General features: G+C 42.7%; 1 protein-coding gene across 16 annotated transcripts in view; it reads left to right on the forward strand.

Annotated features, from left to right (window-relative positions):
• Positions 1-21,137, forward strand: part of LOC133506655 (microtubule-associated protein tau-like) — a 42,511-nt gene that overhangs the window by 14,981 nt on the left and 6,393 nt on the right. The window contains exons 1-7 of one of the 16 annotated variants that reach the window (XM_061831081.1): positions 2,779-2,919; positions 3,014-3,067; positions 3,220-3,285; positions 13,655-13,824; positions 14,004-14,105; positions 20,256-20,308; positions 20,908-21,084. In XM_061831081.1, coding sequence (XP_061687065.1) covers positions 13,692-13,824; positions 14,004-14,105; positions 20,256-20,308; positions 20,908-21,084 — 465 coding nt within the window. In that variant the 5' untranslated portion in view covers positions 2,779-2,919; positions 3,014-3,067; positions 3,220-3,285; positions 13,655-13,691. Of the gene's footprint in view, positions 1-2,778; positions 2,920-3,013; positions 3,068-3,219; positions 3,286-13,654; positions 13,825-14,003; positions 14,106-14,444; positions 18,238-19,231; positions 19,406-19,523; positions 19,653-20,255; positions 20,309-20,907; positions 21,085-21,137 lie in introns of those variants that run through there. The other 15 variants (XM_061831090.1, XM_061831073.1, XM_061831064.1 and 12 more) reach the window with 15 other exon arrangements.

The following is a 21,137-nucleotide window of genomic DNA, read 5'->3' on the forward strand; positions in this document are numbered from 1 at the left end:
CTAGGTTAGCCTGCACTATCACATTACTTCTTGAAAAAAAAAAAAAAATCACAATAATAAAAATGCACAGTATCTTTAAAAAAAAAAGCACACTTTGAAAATGAAGTCCAAATCAGTCAAGTAGAGTCCAATGAATGCTAAATCACTCTTTGATAACCTTTGGCCTTGCAAGTTCCAAGTCTTAAAATCTTCAACTTAAGCCATGGGACTTGAATCCTCTGCCCTGTCCCTCACAGCTATTCATGATGAAATGTTTAATATTTACACAGCACACCACCCTATAGTTTAAAGTGAGAAAAGCAGAAGTACCTTTAAGGATGTCTAGAGTGTAATTAATGTTTAACATAAAAGGTTGTCGTGCGAGCAGTGAGCGCCTGCAGCCTGTCTTGGCTCTCTGTCAAAACTGTGCTTGAGAAATACTTACCTTTTCTTGATGTATCTCAGTTATGGGGACTCACATGTACAACAATGAGTGGCTGCAGCCAGTCTAGTGAGCTCACTAGCTCATTCGCTCGGTAGGTCATAAACTAGTGAACGTGATAGAGTTGACTTTCCGTGAAGTGTCTCTGTTGTGTCGATTCATATGCGATGCATGGAGTGAGGCAGTGGAGTATTGAACAACCCCAACACCTGCTAGCGGTTACTAGCTGCTAGCAGGATGCGCCCGCAGCCTGACAGTAGAGCCATATAGTTTGCCATCACCTCATTCCATACGCCACACGTGGGATGACACTTTAGGTGGTAGGCGTAGCTTGATGGCGAAAGGCACATGTAGTGGTAGAAATAGGCCAAGATACGATTACTAAGTAACGAGCAATTATACTGAATAGCCACTGATGGTGAAAATTTACCACTATAAAGTATATAAACATCCATACATCCATTTTATTCACCGCTTATCCTCACAAGGGCACGGGGAGTGCTGGAGCCTATCCCAGCTTTCATTGTGCAGGAGGTGGGGTACACCCTGAACTGGATGCCAGCCAATCGTAGGGCACATTGAGACAAACAGCCGCACTCACAATCACACCTAGGGGCAATTTAGAGTGTCCAATTAATGTTGCATTTTTTTGGAATGTGGGAGGAAACCCACGCAAGCACAGGGAGAACATGCAAACTCCACACAGGCGGGTCCGGGATCGAACCTGGGACCTCAGAACTGTGAGGCCAATGCTTTACCAGTTGACCCACCGTGGCACCCGTATCTAAACAATTCAGTAAAAAAAAAAAAAAGGCTCTGTCTTTGCCCGTTTTTAGCTTTTCAATCATATTCAATGTATTTAGAAACAAAACAGAAACTACCAATTCTTCATCCTCATCATAATGTGCTGTTTTTGAAAAGAAGTATAATGAATTTTTTTTTTAAAACAATCTTACAGTATGTTTTTTTTTTTTTTTTTACAACAGGATTTGGAGCACAGCTCGAATCAAAAGCTCCACCACAGCACATACACATATTCTGCCTGTTGGCATGCGAGGTTTATCAAGCTGCTCAGATTCATTTCCTGCGTCTCCAATGATCAAGTCAAATCTGAGGATTAAGCCAGTTCCCGAAAATCCACCCCGCTGCCCCCATCACCCCACATTGCCGCTTATATCCTCCTGTGTTTTGCTCCAGGAGGTCAAGACTGATGTCAAGAGGGGAGCAAAATTCTGTGTTCTTCCTTCCCAGGGACTCGGGAGGAAGTTTGTGTTTGTTTAACCTTGTAGTCATGCATTTTCAAACTGAGATGGCTAAAAGATGTGCTTTGGATTTAATGAGAAGCTGATAAGCCATTATCAGTATCGCCAAACAAACCTACCCGCTGATCACTGCTCACAAATTATATTCTAGAAAAAGTTATTTTAGATTTAATATAAAGCAAGAAGGATCCAGGACTATATTTTTTGCTGTTGATTTGGATGACAAACTTACTTTTTGAACTCTTTTGAGGAGCATGAAACATCAAATTACAAGCAAAACTGTTTGTTCTTCAGAGCCAGTTTCTATTCCCTCTGCTAACCTCAGCAGGATACTCAATGCACAACATCCTGACCGTCCCAAAAGACGGGAAATGTTTCTTAAGCACTAGATCATCACTCCCGCACACCCGCAATGAACAGTTCCGAGAACTTTATAAATCATCATAGCAACTCTGCAGTGGAGCCCATGTTGTTGGCAAGCTGAGTGATGACACTTGCCATCACTAGGTAAACAGCTGATTTTTTTTTTCTTTTTAAATTACCCAAACCCAGTCAGTGAAGTAGTAAAAGTCGCAAGTGTTGCTACCTTCGTGTGAAAGCTGTGAAAATAAAATTGAGTAAGGCTACCTGTGCATTTCCTCTCTAGGGATGATCCGTTAACATAATTTCATCACTCAGGGTTGTCAGACAATTTTCCACATGCCGCATTATTATTATGGTTTACTTAAGGACCTTTATAACTTTAAAACCGTATAATTGTTTTGTTTGGTTGTTCACCATTTTAGAGGTCAAGATCTGGAAGACAAGCTACCTTTACACTGAAAGATGGGACCAATTTTTGTCTGTTTTCTCTGAATAACAGTTAACTTAATATCCACTATTTCATTAATTTTACAATTTAGGTTTGCTCTGATTCTAAAGTTGTGCTAGGAAACGGTGAAATGAGACCTAGTCCCTCCCATCTGTATTGCTGCAGCCACGTACAGCACAGTAGATCACCATTAATTGATGTTGGCTTTCAGTCAAAATTCCTTATTCACACAATTACTTTGTACAAATCACCGGAACATAACGTATGGGTCTTCCTCATGGCACCTGCAGGCACGTCCAGAGGTGTGATGTCACGTGCAGGTGAGACGCTGCTGTCGGTTAGCACATCTGCCTCACAGTTCTGAGGATCTGGGTTCAAAACTGGCCTCGCAAGTGTGGAGTTTGCACGTTCTCCCCAGGCCAGTGGTGTGTGATATGTTTTGTTGTGTTTTTGATATCATGGGACATTTCCTGCAGTTCTCCTAACATGCATTTCCTGCTTTTTCCATCCTCCTTATAGAGCACATTCAAGCATCCGCTTCAACTTCATCAGTGTAGGCGCTCTTGAAGTCTGGTAAGCTTTCACATCACTTCTATTGTTGTGGTAAAAATGGCTGGCAGTGTAACTCATTTTAATTACTAGGTTCGCCTATTTATGGATCATTTTTTTGGAACCTATTCTCAATTATTCACTAAAACACAACTATCTGCTGTTTTTGTGCTTAGGTCAAAGCAATAATAGTATTGCTTTGAAGCCACTTGTTGACATCTTGGCCCCAAGGAACTGTTGAAGTAAGTTTTGGGCCTTCATTAAGACTAGAATAGTTCTTTGACATGATCTTGTGGGATCTGTAGTCAAATGCGGTACAGTATAAAAAATTCAGAGGTGGCATTAATTCCTCACAGATTTCTGTTTGGTACGCTATCCTCCACAAATAGCGCAGGTTCTCTGTATACAGTTTGATAAATGTTGTCATGAGAGGATTCCCTCCTCCTTAGATCAGGAACATTTGTTGCCAAGGAAATGCATCTGTTAGTCATTAGGATGGCAACCTCCTAGTAGCACTCACAGGAGTCTGCAAGTCTCGAGCTGTCTTGGCACTTTGTCCAATAGTTATTTTGGTCGGGACCAAAGTCCGCTTCGGGGGTTAGAGTCTGGCCTGCCGCCAGACACTATATGTTGGACTACTTGGACTCATGACAATTCACACTCACATTTTTCCCATGACTCATTTAAGTGGGTGCTACATGATTAGTCCTGCCATTCACGGAGACTGGAATTAAGGGGCTCATGCTTGGAGAACAAGACCATATTTATGACCAGCAGAAAGTACTCGTTTCCTGTAGTGTAATAACTTTAGACTTTTGTTTTAGCTGCAAAACAGGAAACTGTGTGCACGTGTGAGTGGCTAAATGCAGCCGTGCCTTTGACAAGTTCTGCTCTTTTTGCCTGTAATTATCATTCAGACAATGTCGTTGCTTATAGCCTGACAGTCCCTGTGGGTTTGGCTTTGCAGACACATTTTGGGGGCATCTATTAAAGGATGTTTGTTCATGCTGGCACATGGAAATCGTCGGCAGCAATCATTATAGTGGCTGAAGTGAATAAGATGCTTTTGTTGGAAAAGAGGCAGTAGAAGATGTTTCAGCGGTTGGAAAAAGAATCCATGTAGCACTAGCTGGTCAGAATGACCAGAAAATCCTATTTGCTCCATATGCTTTACACGATCACGATTTTTGGGCCCGATCACCGATCGAGTTTAAAAAAAACTCGAGGCATAGCGACAGAAGGAACAAATGACCCCCATGCAGCTGTCTTTTTTTAATCCCTTTATTGGCCAGTAATTATTTACAGTTCTGCATCAAAAGACACATGATAATGGTTAAAAGAATAATTGCTTTTGTATTCAAATATGCCTGCGAGGTGTGGTGAATGACTTGCGGAGCTGATCAATGATGTCATTGATCAGATCAGCGTATTGATCAGCATAAAATACTCATGATCGGCTGATACCAAGCTCACCGATCAAATAGGCGTCGTGTAGTTTGCACAGACTAAGTTTATCTGTGCTTTATGTGAAAATAATGAGAAAAATATTTTCTTATTACATCAGAATACTTAGGCGGCATAGTGGAGCTGCTTTAGAGCACAGGCCTCACAGATCTGAGGGGTGGGATTCCCAGCCCTCCCTGTGTGGAGTTTGCATGTTCTTCCCGTACCTGCATGAGTTTTCTCGGTCACTCCGGTTTCCTCCCACATCCCAAAAACATGCATTAATTGGATACTCTAAATTGCTCTTCGGTGTGATTCTGAGTGTGACTGTTGTCTGTCTCCATGTGCCCTACGATTAGCTGGCAACCAGTTCAGGGTGTACTCCGCCTCCTGACCGATGACAGCAGTAATTGTCTCCAGCACTCCTGCAACCCTCTTGAAGATAAGTGGCTCAGAAAATGGATGGATAGATTAATCTTAATAATTAAAAAATAAAATGACACCCATGACCAACATAAACAAATAAATTACCACCAACATAACGGTTCAACATTTGGGCCACTGCATATTCGTGTATTTTGCACTTGCTTTTTTTTTTTTCTTTTAATGTACCGTGTTTTCACGATCGTAGAGGTCTTAAATTGTCTTCTGAATACATGAAGTGTCACATTAGACATGGCGCCTTACATTGTGGTGTACCCATTTGCAAATGTTGTTGTGGGACTCATCCAATAAGGTACACTCAAACACACTGTTTACACTATTAGCATGTATGCTAGTACATGTTTCAGCCTGTACCAAAGATACCATATGATGGCGCTCACGAGGCAATGAGGAACAATTGCATTTTACATCTATAGGTGGAAGAAGCGCCACACACTGCCTGTTGGCAGGTCATTACTGACAATGATGTCACATCAAAGCCAAAACTATCACACCCCAGTAAAGAGAATAGAATGATTAGCAAATAATAAAACAGATAAAAGAATGACTCGGCAAATAATGGACACAAAACATGCACTTAAAACGCTATTGAAATCGTCCCGGCATGCTTTACGGCACGAAGGATGCGGAACTAAGGACCTCCTTAGTGCTGCAAAGCATGCTTGAAGCCTGAAGCATCCAGTGACCTATTTCAGTATCCATAACATGGTGGAAGATCAATCTCTGTTGCCAGCATCCTCTGCTGACCACAACAGCTCCACCCTCCCTGTAAGCGCACGTCACCATGGGAACGCTGACATCACTATGGGTGGGGCCACTGAGTGCCCAAGAGGAGCTGAGATTCCACTGTTTCATCACACCAATCCAATCCATCTCTAATTTGCCTGTTTGGATGTTTTTAAACTACCATCTATACATTATCCAAGCTGCTTATCCTCAAAAGGGTCACAGGAAAGCTGCAGCCTATCCCAGCTGGATTCCGCCAAGAGGCAGACTACACCCCGAACTGGTCGCCAGTCAGTCGCAGGGCAGATATTGACACCATCACTGAGCGGGGATTGATCCCACGCTCCCCGCACCAAAGGCAGGCCTGTGTACCACTACACCATCAGTGACTCTTGCTTTAAAACTTCTAAACAAGAAAGCAATATTATTCAAAATCAATCGCGTCACATTTTCATGATATGTATTTGGATTGGATTGTTACTTAATTTAAGTCACCAAAACCAAAGATTTTAATTGTTATATTTAATAAATAAAATATTAATTCATTCATTCCACATATCTTAAAGAACAACCAGCTCTTCTAAGTCAAATACTAGTGTATTGAACATAAAAGTTAAATACAACTGAACTGTACTCAAGCAGTGATTATTTTAATGTTTCACTAGACATAGCATGTTTACCCCGACAGGTACTACTACCACACTTTTGAGAATTACTGATTTGGTTGTAGGATTAACTTTACTGATTGTTGTCTGTTGAGAGGAAATCTTAAGTACAGTCATGTATATTTTTTTGTTTTTGTTTTGTTTTGTAGTTGCAGCCCTATGGGGGCACAAACCAGTGCAATCTGTAGGCCGGTCCCAAGCCCGGATAAATGCAGAGGGTTGCGCGAGGAAGGGCATCCGGCGTAAAAACTGTGCCAAACAAATATGAGCGTTCATCTAAAGAATTCCATACCAGACCGGTCGTGGCCCGGGTTAACGATGCCCGCCCTTGGCACTGTTAACCTGCAAGGTGTCAGCGGAAATTCAGCTACTGTGGGTCGAAGACAAAGAAGAGGAGGAAACCGGATTTGTCATCAGAAGAAAAAGGGGAATGCACAGAACCTACCTGAGTGTAGGGACTTTGAATGTTGGGACTATGACAGGAAAAGCTCAGGAGTTGGTTGACATGATGATTAAGAGAAAGGTTGATATTCTGTGCATCCAAGAGAGCAGGTGGAAAGGTAGTAAGGCTAGAAGTTTGGGAGCAGGGTTTAAATTATTCTACCACGGAGTAGATGGGAAGAGAAATGGAGTAGGGGTTATTTTAAAGGAAGAGCTGGCTAAGAATGTCTTGGAGGTGAAAAGAGTATCAGATCGAGTGATGAGACTAAAATTTGAAATTGAGGGTATGTATAATGTGGTTAGCGGCTATGCACCACAGGTAGGATGTGACCTAGAGTTGAAAGAGAAATTCTGGAAGGAACTAAATGAAGTAGTTCTGAGCATCCTAGACAGCGAGAGAGTTGTGATTGGTGCAGATTGTAATGGACATATTGGTAAAGGAAACAAGGGCGATGAAGAAGTGATGGGTAAGTACGGCATCCAGGAAAGGAACTTTGAAGGGCAGATGGTGGTGGAATTTGCAAAAAGGATGGAGATGGCTGTAGTGAACACTTATTTCCAGAAGAGGGAGGAACATATAGTGACCTACAAGAGTGGAGGTAGAACCACGCAGGTAGATTATATTTTGTGCAGACGATGTAATCTGAAGGAGGTTACTGACTGTAAAGTAGTGGTAGGGGAGAGTGTAGCTCGACAGCATAGGATGGTAGTATGTAGGATGATACTGGTGGTGGGTAGGAAGATTAAGAAGACAAAGGTAGAGCAGAGAACCATGTGGTGGAAGCTGAGAAAGGAAGAATGTTGTGCGGCCTTCCGGAAAGAAGTGAGACAGGCTCTCGATGGACAACCGAAGCTCCCGGAAGACTGGACGACGACAGCCAAGGTGATCAGAGAGACAGGCAGGAGAGTACTTGGTGTGTCATCTGGTAGGAAAGGGGAGAAGGAGACTTGGTGGTGGAACCCCATAATACAAGGAGTCATACAAGGAAAGAGATTAGCGAAGAAGAAGTGGGATACTGAGAGGACTGAGGAGAGGCGAAAGGAGTACATCGAGATGCGACGTAGGGCAAAGGTAGAGGTGGCAAAGGCTAAACAAGAGGCATATGAAGACATGTACACCAGGTTGGACACGAAAGAAGGAGAAAAGGATCTCTACAGGTTGGCCAGACAGAGGGATAGAGATGGGAAGGATGTGCAGCAGGTAAGGGTGATTAAGGATAGAGATGGAAATGTGTTGACTGGTGCCGGTAGTGTACTAAATAGATGGAAAGAATACTTGGAGAAGTTGATGAATGAAGAAAATGAGAGAGAAGGAAGAGTTGAAGAGGCAAGAGTGAAGGACCAGGAAGTGGAAATGATTACTAAGGGGGAAGTCAGAAAGGCACTACAAAGGATGAAAAATGGAAAGGCAGTTGGTCCTGATGACATACCGGTAGAGGTATGGAAGCAATTTGGAGAGATGGCTGTGGAGTTTTTGACCAACTTATTCAACAGAATACTAGCGGGCGAAAAGATGCCTGAAGAATGGAGGAAAAGTGTTCTAGTTCCCATTTTTAAGAACAGAGTGGATGTTCAGAGCTGTGGGAACTATAGAGGAATAAAGTTGATGAGCCACACAATGAAGTTATGGGAAGGAGTAGTGGAGGCTAGACTCAGGACAGAAGTAAGTATCTGCGAGCAACAGTATGGTTTCATGCCTAGAAAGAGTGCCACAGATGCATTATTTGCCTTGAGGATGCTCGTGGAAAAGTACAGAGAAGGTCAGAAGGAGCTACATTGTGTCTTTGTGGATCTAGAGAAAGCCTATGACAGAGTACCAAGAGAGGAACTGTGGTACTGCATGCGTAAGTCTGGTGTGGCAGAGAAGTATGTTAAAATAGTACAGGACATGTATGATGGCAGCAGAACAATGGTGAGGTGTGCCTTAGGTGTGACAGAGGAATTTAAGGTGGAGGTGGGACTGCATCAGGGATCAGCTCTGAGCCCCTCCCTGATTGCGGTAGAAATAGATGGGCTGACAGACGAGGTTGGATTGGAATCCCCTTGGACCATGATGTTCGCAGATGATATTGTGGTCTGCAGTTAAAGCAGGGAGCAGGCGGAGGAACAATTGGAAAGATGTAGGTACGCACTGGAAAGGAGAGGAATGAAGATGAGCCGAAGTAAAACAGAATATATGTGCGTGAATGAGAAAAGTGGAGGGGGAAGAGTGAGGCTACAGGGAGAAGAGATAGCGAGGGTGGATGACTTCAAATACTTGGGGTCAACAATACAGAGCAATGGAGAGTGTGGTCAGGAAGTGAAGAAACGGGTCCAAGCAGGCTGGAACAGCTGGCGAAAGGTGTCTGGTGTGTTATGTGACAGAAGAGTGTCTGCTAGGATGAAGGGCAAAGTTTACAAAACAGTGGTGAGGCCGACCATGATGTACGGATTAGAGACGGTGGCACTGAAGAAACAACAGGAAGCAGAAATGGAGGTGGCAGAAATGAAGATGTTGAGGTTCTCGCTCGGAGTGACCAGGTTGGATAGGATTAGAAATGAGCTCATTAGAGGGACAGCCAAAGCTGGATGTTTTGGAGACAAGATTCGAGAGAGCAGACTTCGATGGTTTGGACATGTTCAGAGGCGAGAGAGTGAGTATATTGGTAGAAGGATCCTGAGGATGGAGCTCCCAGGCAAAAGAGCGAGAGGAAGACCAAAGAGAAGGTTTATGGATGTGGTGAGGGAAGACATGAGGGCAGTTGGGGTTAGAGAGGAAGATGCAGGAGATAGGCTAAGATGGCAAAAGATGACACGCTGTGGCGACCCCTAACGGGACAAGCCGAAAGGAAAAGAAGAAGAAGTTTTTGTTTTGTAGTTGACACATACAAGTGTTAAGGTGATGAGGAGCCCCAAGGTTTTATTCCCTCAGACTGAAGTTACAATAACACTAAACATTTATAACATTTCATTAGTGTAGATCAGCGGTCAGGAACCTTTTTGACTGAGAGAGCCATGAACGCCAAATATTTTAAAACGCAATTTCAAAAGAGCCATGCAATATTTAAAAAACTAAATACAGGTGTATTTGCGTATTTATGTTGAACCAACATTTTTAGAGTACAATACAGTCTCTGAATACTTTTAAATAACATTATGATGTTGCTAACCAATGATGACAAAGGTACTTCTTACCATTAATGCGACTTTAGGTGCTTCCTGGTTTTGCTAATGGCTTGACAGTCTGTTTCACTGTCAGATTAATCTTCACTCAGGCGTTGAGTTTTCCATCCGTTAATCGTGAATGTAATTCAATTTGATTTTCTATCATGCTGGTAGTATGGTGAACAGTTCTTGCCAACAAAGGTGTGTCTTTTATTCGTTTGATTATCTTGTCTGGATGCGAACTTGGCAAAATGTTGATTGCCAACGTCGAATACGAATGCTTTGGGATACTCCCCATCTGTGGATTTAAACACGCAGCAGAACCCTCCATCTACACAATGGCTTTCCATTCTTGTTGAAAACTTCGGTGGTACTCGTATTCTTCTTTGAGCGACCTTTGTCAAAAGCGTTTCCATAAATAGTTGTTCCAATAAGATCAGCATTAGACCCTTCTGCACCACTGGACTTCGACTACCACGCAAAAACTACGGCAACCCACTATGGCAAACTGTCTCTACGTCATTTGCGTTGCCTCCCACACCTAACTACGGCAACGCCACTAGGACAAACCTCTGCATGACAAAAATCACATGGACAGCGTGTCATTATCAGGGCTCGGCGGGCCATATGCAACCACCAAAAGAGCCAGGTATGGCTCGCGAGCCATAGGTTCCCGACCCCTGGTGTAGATGGTTTTATGTTGTTGGAGAACTACAAATACATAAAAGATCCAAATAAGTCACGACAATGGAGGAAACTGCTGTAGGTTGTCTTCAATTTGTTTGTCATTTATTAAAATACGTGCAAAATCACATTTGAAATGGTCAATATATTCCATAACCAAGTGTAGAAAACAGTCGTGAAAACCCAGACCAAGCTCCTTGTCACACATGCACATGCATGCGCATGCACACAAATAGAGGATTAAAGCAAGGTTGGCCTACTGAGACACACTGCCAGAGACTCCCCGCTAAATAGATGGTGACATTCCAATGTCGGCAGCACTTTGTGGAGGCATGACGAGTGACCCAGATCAGGGTGGAGTTGAGGGGGAGGGAGGTGAGGTTGGATTACGGTTGTGGCGGGCCAGGAAGGTAAAGTCAGGCACACCAGGAGACTAGGGTTGTCTTTTGGCCATGCGTGTGCAGAAACTAAAAGAGGACACCTGGCTGTCTACCTGCTGAATCAGGTTTAAAACTTGTTTGCGTATGATGATGTTTTAATGGCACCTGACATCAGGTCATAGTAGGGGAGGGGGCATTGTGTGGACTCATTTTCTTCTATGGCAGCAGCTGGGATGTCTTCCCACAGAACACTTCTCAAATTAGTAGCTTTTACTTTATGGAATGTATTTTTTTTTTTATCCTTGAGCCCTCTATGTTGGAGTCGCTCCAATTTTGTAGTATCTGCACCATATGACAATAGAGGAGTATGATTCTATGCACTGGAGTGGGCATGGCCACTAAAAGCATATCGTCATGCAAGTAAGTGCCACTGCAAAATCTTGGAGTGTACCTGTGGGAATTTGTGCCCATTGTCTTAATCTTGTTGAAGATAAAGCTTAGTGTTTCCTCATGCATGGTTAAATAGTTTAGATCGTTGATGATGCTGTGATTATAGTTGAAAATTTGCTTGTTGTGCTTAATGGGGATGTTGTATAATATGTATTGTGTTGCACTTAAAATTGGAGGATTGTGTTCTGGTCCTGTTAGATTTGGCTTTGGTCAGACAATCAAACTCATTTGCTGAAGCTCTGTAGGGCCTGATCTGGTTGCCATAACAACTCGCATCTTATCAGTGGTGAGAGGATATGAGAGGTGTGCTTGTTTGTTTGTTTTTTCTGCTCCAGTGCACCCTAATCGCAGCACTTGTTGTATTGTTACATTAAATTTGTATATCTTGTGTATTGCAAAAGCATTTAAAACACCAGTGGAATTAAGTCACATATAGTGAAAGAATACATACATGATTTTTTTTTCCCTAATACATATAAGGAGAACTGAGATAATGTGGTTACACAAGTGTGCGCGCACTTTTAGAACAAGTACTGTGGCAGTGTTCAGAATTAACAATGCACATCCTTACTCATTCTGCTATACTGTAAGTATACTGAGAATTGAAGACTCTGAAACAAAGGCAATTCATCTTGCACAAAACACTTCTTTTGTAACTAAGAACTTTATAATAACTAAAGGTTTTCATTTTTGTGAGCATGAAAAGATGGATAAAGTCTGTGCTGAGCTGGTGGTGTGGTACCTTGCTCCCTCTGGTGCTGAAATCAAAGCTCTGACTTTAGGGCTATTATACCGCTTGGGTCATGGCCACCAAAAAAATTCCTCCAACGAGGCCAGTGACACGCCAATCTCTCTCTTTCAGGTGTAGCCCAACCGGGGGGTGTCAAACACACGACCCCGTAAATGGGAACCAGTCATTCAGGGGTCCAATTCGGCCTGTGGGAATGGAGAACACGTTGGCTGCCATTTTTCACTGTAAATCACTGTTGTTGGTAAAGTTGTCCACTGGATGGCGCATTGGCAACACTTTCCTGACTGATGCACTGGTCAAGGCCAAATGATGCCAAGTCTCAAGAGCACACGAATGCAATATAAAATCGCACTAGAGTTCGATGAAAATAAATACATCCTGTAGAAAATGTTGAGTCAAAAGCTTCACTTCAAAAGAGGTTGGCATAGAGGAACCTTTTTGCTTTTTTCATGCACTCCCATTGCTTGTGTCTTTATGGATACATTTACAAAGGCCCGACTGAATGGTGTAGTATATTAATTTTTAATCATGGTGTAATCCTTTTTTATTACACATTGCTCATAGGACTTCCAACAAAATTTATAACAATAATGAATGACTGAATATTTTTTGGTACTGGTAACTATTTGCACCAAAACAATGGGGAAATCTTTGAATAGTTATTTATGGTTTTTTAAGTCGCAGATGAAGTAGTCTGGCCCATTTGAGAGCAAATTGGGGTAAATGTAGCCCATGAACTAAAATCAATTTGACACCCCTGCTCTCATCCCATCGCCAGGTATTCCTTCTGCCCTGAGGGTTCCTGCGCTGCCCCTGTGATTTTTTTTTTTGTATTTATTTTTTATTTTATTTATTTATTTTTTATTTTATTTTTTTTTGCGAAGCGTGTTTCCTATCTGGCCAGAGTGTCTCTACAGTATTTTCTGTTCTATGGACTGCTAATTTATCCTTTCCCGTAATTCCTGGTTGCTGTTCACATCTTGATCAAGCACAGCATGCAAATAGAAGTATCTAAATGTCTGTATTCTTCTCGTAATGGTTATCCATGTTTGAGTCTTATGTGGTACAACTGGTTTAACAATTGAGAACGTTATATTTTATCTGTGGGATTAGGGATATAAAGTAATAATTGAATACCAGACATTATTTATCTGGTTATTGACTGCCCTTGTTTTGCGAATTCTAATTTTTACAGCTTTGTTTATTTTATTACTTCCCAGCCAGGTGAAGCTTTCAACTTGTAAATGTAACCTCTTAATGTAATATGTATTTGTGTAAATGACAGCATCTGACTTGTCCTACATCTGCTGTTGTCTATGACAAGGTGATCAGCAAAATCCAAATCCTCTAGTTGTCCCCAGAAAGACCAATGGATACCACATCTCCTGTCCTAATTTTTTTTTCTCTCATTTTCCAAAAAGCGAGGTAAAGTGAAAGGGCAGCACTATTTGACACAAGCGCATGTCTGTTTCCCCCTTTGCAGGTAAGCCACCTCCTTCCCAGTGTCCCAGCAGGCAGGCATGGCAGACAGTCAACAGCCAGAGGATCACTATGCCTCCAACGGCCAACAAAATGGCGAGAATGGCTACTCGGCCTACAGCTACCAGGAGAATGGATACAACGCCGGGCCAGGGGTGCATCCTAGTACCACAGGTGTGAAGTTGATTTTTGAGACTGTCCAACGGTGTTGTGTCTGTGGCTATATGTGATTGGTTGTATTGTGCCATCGCTGATATAAGTGTCCCCACATCACCCGTTGGTGGTACCCGAGAGAATGAAAAGCACCTCAGCACAGCCTTTTCATTGACTTCCTCCCATCCATGTCTTGTCAGTGTGTGTGTCTCTCTCTCCTTCCACAGTGGATGACTCAGCCAATTTGCCTCCCTCCCCTCCTCCCTCTCCATCCGCTGAGCAGATGGGGCCAGCGGCACAAGGTACACCCGATGCACACTTATAGGCCACTCAGACCATCCGCATGGTTGCGTGAATGGTGGTGAGCGTAAACGGAAGCATAGGAACACAGATTATGGCAGCCACTCCTCATCTTTCCTCTGAACTTTGACCCTCCTTTTGTTGTCTGCACCATGTCGAACCCGGAGATGTTTACACTCGGTTCCATTATGCCCAATTCATCTCAGCTCATCTGTCAGCTTTTCTCTCGTGACATCTTCTCTATTCCTCCGGGTTATAGTAACACACTTTTCTGACCATTTCTATGTTGCATGGTGTCAAGGAATCATCAAAAACTATCCTGTGGTCACACCGTATGGATATGCTTGTAGCCAACTACAGTACAGAGCACAGAAGATTAATGTATCTCAATGCAGTCTTTGACTTTATCATAATAATATTAAATAGTCCCAACAGTGGGAAATTATATAGCCAAGGATTTTTTTGTGAGCTGCCCATTTCCAAAAAGGTGTCTTTCAGCTGGCCGTTTACCATTTATTTATATAATACCGCAGCCACCCTGAGTTTCTTTATCCGTGACTTGGCAGCTAGGCTGGATGAAGATTTGCAATTTTTAAGTGATGGCCAAACCTCATGTCAAAACCAAAGGCTAAGCATAGCTGCAGTGTTGTTGGAGACACATTACAGCAAAAGCCTTTGCCAACTGGAATAAATTCAGTCGTAAATTTGTCAAGGGACAGGGGTGTATTTGTTTGCTGAGGTGTCTGCTGTATGAACCACATGCAAGTATCTGCACACTAATTGAGGGGAGTTGTTGTATTTGGCAGCTTGGTGCTGAAGTGCCACATCCAACAAATAATGCTTTTACTCTCTGTGTCCGCTTGGGTTACTTTGCTTTCAAAGAAAAATGTAGATTTGGCTTTGCCCCTTGTCATTATGGCTGCATCGAGTATACAGTATTAACAAGAATAGAATCATAAAGCACATAACCAAAACCAAAACCAATTTTGTCATAAGACTTATTTAACCAAGGGAGCGCCAGTTGGTGAGCAAAAACACAGCAAAGAAAATATAACAATGACAAATTGTCAATGCGAAAAATTGCAAGTAAAAATCAACCTAACTAAGAGAGATACTGTACTAGATAAATCGGAACAAAAACAGATGAAGAGATTCAAACCTGAAAGCTCAGTGAGGCAGACTTGCTCACCACTTGTATGCCATGCTGCAAATCTGCATGTTGCCTTTAATTTTAACATTCTAAATGGTTTTGAACTGCGTTTTAGACACAGTAAAGCGTATCAACATGTGACACGTGTGACAACTCTCCACATTCTACTTGTTATCCACTCTATCTACTGGTTTTTCATTGGACAGAGGGCTTGTTGATTACATCCTATGGATCTCCATCGTAGATTCAAATGTCGTGTGAATCCATGTAACCCCAGAACCCTCCGTGTCTCACCCACCTTCCCTGATTCCCTTGTTTGAGAAGATAAAGTAGAGCCTGTCAGTGCTTCCTCTGTGGAGGAGCGACAGCTGGATGAGGATGAGGATGAGGATGAGGATGAGGATGAGGAGGAGGAAGTTGCTTGTTGCCAGAAGGAAGTGACATGTGAGCAACCAGGCACCATGCTATTAGAGCAGAAAGATTTGGTAACAGAAGCGCTGGTTTTGGCGTGCGAGCTAGCCCAAACACCTGAGGTGCTCAATGGAGGAAGTCATCACAGGGAGCACAGTCCGTCAAGAAAAGGTTTGTCAGGGTGCAATGTGCAAAGGGGGGGGACACCTTTTGTATCAGTGTGTGAGTGTAAATGCATGTGTTTGGTTGGAAAAATGTATCAGAGGAATATCTTGCACCTAATTACTTGCATCCTGCAGCTTTGTTGCTCTTAAATCCTAAAGCTTCCCCACCCTCATTATTCTTTGCTTGTTCACTCTTCCATTCGTTTTTATATCGACCGTTGTTGGACGATATTATCAACCATGTGATGGTTGACAATGGCTGTCCTTTGTGTGTTGCCAGCTACATTGCGAATGCAAGTAGCACTTGTCACATTATTGTGCAGTCCCGAGAACAGTGACATGTATGGTTGCTTTCTGAACCAGTAGTGAATGTGATGGGGTTTTTTTTCCTGACACAATTGACATCCTATATACTGCAATAGGAGTTCAGTAATATTTGTGTACTCTTACTTTTCATCATCTAAAATCATGCAACCCATGCCTTCATTTTAGTTGTGCAGGTAAGCGTAGATGCTGCGACCTACTTGTTGCACTGCAGTGTGTTTAGAGAGCTTCTGCTTCTGTTTGCACAAGGCTTTGCCTTGACTGATGTTGCCCAGCTTTTTGTAGATGCTGATTTTAGACAGAATGACTCCACACAAAACTGTACAGTGTCCTCCAAACTCGCAGCCCAACCTGAAGAAAGTACCAGAATGGAGTCGTGTGTGTGTGAAGACAAAGATGAAGACAAAGAGCATCCCCTCTTAAAGATTGAATCAATTCCAGAATGTGGTGTTGAGTTAAAGGATATGGTTGTGGGGTCGGGCACAAAAACATACTTCGAGTTGGTCACATCAGAAAAAGAGGCTATTGCAGGTGAACAAAAGTACTTCAAGTCAAGTGAATTCTCAATAGGGTGGGAAGCCAAGGGACAGAACTCAAGAACCTTTTCTCAAAGCTCGTGTCCGGTAAGTGGAAGTTTCAGCAAATTAGTGGAGACAGGCTCCTCTGGGAAGACTTCATATGCCTCAATTTCAACGTTACCTGAGAAAGACACTTCTTTACCTTCTCCTGAGCAATCAAGCACGGGTCGTGAAACATTGGAACTGGCAGGCGTCCTCCCTCTTCCCTCACTGCAGAAGACAGAGCATGATAGCATAAGACCAATAATGGGTGCTCTGATTGGAAAATCTCTGGCCAAGCTCACCCTTGCAGAGCAGACTTTAATTCTGTTGGGTGAAGAAAGACAGCACGAAGACCTGGGCTCCAGTGTTTTTAATGAGTACTCTGGGCCAATGCCTTCTCCTGCTGACAAACCCAGTCCAGATGACTGTTCTTACCATTGTTTCACTACTATGGAGTTACATGTGGACAAGCCTGGAGCTGCTGAAGTTGAATTTGATAATAAATTACAAGATAACAAAGTGTCTAATCATGGAATGTCACAAAAATCACCTCCCCTGGCTAAAGGACTGGAAAAAGCTGTGATGAGTGGAATGAAACCAGATCGCCTCAGAATCCCATTGGCCAGTCCAAAAGACAGACTGATTCGTTTGGGGAGCGGTTTACCTGGTGACATAAAAATCCAAGCAATTCCCGAAGTAGACCTTGAAAAAGATCCATCAAGAGAGGCCTCACCTGTCCCACCAGACAGTACCTTTGTATTTACATCTACGGAAATTGAAAGTGAGCTTCCGCTCAGTCTCACCTGCCCCAAAAGCCCAGACAATACCTCCCAAGATACACAGATTTCTGGAGAGAAAACAAGCGATATTTCAGGTGATTCTATAAGAAAAAACAAGGCTGGCGGGATTACTATGGAACAGATAAAGAAACCTGAGCATGAGCAAGATTGCGAGAAGTTGCTCGGTGATCCCAGCACACATGCTATGTCAGAAACTAGAGAAAACGAAGAGATCCCCAAAGCCCTTAAGCCCTCTGATGAAATGAGTACACTATACTTACAGGAAGGCTCACCAAAGTCACAATTTCCCTTTCCAGTCATAATTATACCTCAAGCGCAAGTCGCAGAAGAGGATGAGCGAGAGGTTGTTGAAGAGATCATGTGTGATGCTTACATGCACGTGCTCCCCAGAGTGGATCAGGTTGAACCAGAACTGGTGGAAGTGGTTCAGTCGCCCACAGTACAGGAAACCAGCAGTTTTGGGCAACCTAAGAGTGATCTTTGCGGCCCCTTTGCAAGCACCGATGATGACTCACTACAACAGCAACAAACTAGTAACAAGGAGGAGATGGTTGGCCCAGATGATACAACTGAACTGAAAAAGGAGAAGACAATGGGGATGCAGGATGACGGAACCGCTTTAGACATAGGTCCGAAGGTAGAAGACAGTAGTCAACCCGCTCATGATGAAGCTACAGTGAAAATTTCCATCGGTGACACAGACGGTAGCTGGACTGATTCAAAAGGTACCCAGAATTAATATTTTATCACTTACAGTGGAACCTCTTGGGTACAAACACAATCCGCTCCGGGACGCTGTACGACCTCCTTCATACAATAATAATTAATGTGACAGTCAAATTAAATCTCAAACTGTTACAATTATTGAACTTTTGTTAGTTTTACAGGCATTTCTTTCGGTCTCAGTTGTTCCGTTCGGACATACAGGTATAAAAATAATTAACTACTAAGTTGACATATAGTTAAATTACAAGATGCAAATAAAGCACTTAAAACAATGAGTGAACATAATATAATGCCAAGTAGTTTCAAAGAAAAGTTAGACATCCATTCATTTTCTGAAGTACTTGTCCTCATTAAGGTTGGGGGTGAGCTACTGGAGCCCAGCTAACTTTGGGCGAGAGGCGGGTTACACTCAGGACTTGTCGCCAGGCAATCGTAGAACACATAAAGTATCGACAAACAACCATTCACGCTGACGTTTGCAACAGACGAGTTAGTCTTCAAATTCGGTAACCTAAGGAGTATGCCGAGTAAGCTGAGGCATCTGAAGAAATCCCTCCCAAAAAAAAAAAAAAGACTGAATATTCTAACTCTATACAGGAAGGTCTGATCCCAGATTTGAACCCCAAACCTCAGAACTGTTCACCGTATGTGCTAACGACCCACCCAAGAAGAGGTTAACCATTGTAAACCAATCATTCAAATACCATACCTATGAAAACAAGTAACGTGTTGAATGTGAGTCACCCCAAAGTCATTTAGGATGCTAATGTTTTAATGCATATGTTGATATCAGGTATGACAGCGGTTCAGCCTCTCAGGTTTTGTGTGACTTTAGAGGCAAATAGTCAAGCAGATGTTGGTTGAATTCCGAATTGAACGACCACTGGATACCACGCATTTGGCTTGAGAGGTTCCACTGTCTTTGTTTATATACTATCTGAAAAGTTAGCAACATGGGGAATCGGTTGCATTTTTGATGCCTCTCCGCTGCAGATGATGACAAAACTATCATCACAAAGCAAATCGTAGCCCTTCTGCCAATCCAGTGTGCCACTCGGGATGTAATCGGGAAGGACACACCTTCCAAACGGGTCCCTGGGAAAGGCAGTAAAGTGACACGGAAAGGTCCCAGCATTCGCCTAAAAGAGGAGATGAAGAAGAAAAAAGGTTACAATTCCCCCAGATATGTTTCAATGCTCTTTACAGTATTTGTATCCACACCAAGACAACCACATTGCAATGTGAGTTTCACATTGTGGTTAATCTTGTCTCTCCTCTCTGGTAGTAAGCGTCATGCGGAGGGGGGACCAGAATAAGGTCTCAGCCTTCCAGAGTCGAAAAAACGTAGCCAAGGCGGTGGCCAGACATCCTCGGCCAGCTGTGCGTCACGGTTCTGCTAGATGCAAAGCCGCAGGTGAACACTTGTCGCCAGGATTTTGCACCATGGATAGAGAGAGTGTAACTACTGTAAATGGCAGTGGATTTGATGTAAATAGGCTTAGGAGATGATATGGGCTTTGACCATGAAGCCGAAACAATGTGTATCAACACAGTTTAGGTCATGGAGATATTGATGACTGCTCTCTCTCTATTGGTGTTTTGTTTGGTTGTTTTTTTTTTAAGAATCTGAAAAGTTGCAATGTGGCTGGCAAACATCGTGTGCTGCTCATCTTGTTGGCAAAGATCTAATGTAGGCTTTTCACCTGCATTGTTTTTCTTTTCTTTTTTTTTAAAAAATCTGCTTCATATTCGAGCTTCGTTGTGCTCATTTATTGCGGTGGTTTGTTTTACTGGTGAACAGTAATGTTCTCTTTCCGTATTTTTTGCTTATTGTGAGAAAAGAGACTGACCACAATGTTGACCTGGCTGTGGCTTGGACTGTGGCATCACTTTTCTTTTAATGTTTATTAAGTTGAAAATGGGCAAAGGAATGCAGTATTCAAAACCCTCCACTCCCAGGAAACTCGCTCTCCTGTTTGACATTGATCATTAAAACGTGCATTTTTGTCTTTCACAGGTGTAGAAAGCTCTCAACCTTTAAGTGTCCACCAGTCCAGGGAGAGACCAACTGTAAGTAACGCACCGAAATGTTTGCTGTCTATATTGCATGGAAGCACTTATTATTATTTTTATTATTATTATTGTTATTTCTGCATGGTTGCATTTGTGTGTGTCATTGTGTCTTGCATGCCAGCCTTTGTCGTTGCATCTGTATCGAGAGAGAAAATCTGTAAGTATAGAAATAAGACAAAGTACGTGTGCAGCACATTCATTTTCATACAAAACATTTTAGATTGTTTTGTCTAGTATATACAGTAAGGGAGAAATGTATTATACGGGTCCCAAAATGCTATGTTTATTACTCGGACCAAAGTCAACCTGGAAGGTTGTTTGGGGATTTTGGTAGGTTGGTAGGTAGTACATTTAGCAATCAATCACAAGGCCAATTCTGTACACTGTATATAATATGATGATGAGGTCACAATACAGTGAAGTTTTCTTAATGGAAATAAAGTCTGCAAAATCTGCCCAATTCATATGAAATGGTAAATAGACACATTTGGTGTCCTCAGCATTCTATATCATGTCATAATTTCTCCATCTGTCTGTCTGCCACATCACCATCTGTCTGGCATGCTTCTCTCCGTCTTTTTATGGCTGCCACCCAGAGCCCCACACGGCCTGTTCTGTTAAAAGTGGCATTGCAGAGCCACAGTTCTGATCAGGAACCCCCACGGCCTGACTCTGCATGTAGCCTTAAACGGAGCCCCCAAGTGCAGGCGGTGCTCAGTGAGGCCCGGCCCTCCACTGCATGCTCCCGCCCTCCCCCTCTGAAAAATACACAGGTAGAGACGGTCAAAAATAAAATGCCAAAATGAGAAAACACATTTAGTTAATA

Source organism: Syngnathoides biaculeatus, chromosome 2 (assembly GCF_019802595.1).
Source record: "Syngnathoides biaculeatus isolate LvHL_M chromosome 2, ASM1980259v1, whole genome shotgun sequence".
Classification (NCBI taxonomy): Eukaryota; Metazoa; Chordata; class Actinopteri; order Syngnathiformes; family Syngnathidae; genus Syngnathoides; species Syngnathoides biaculeatus.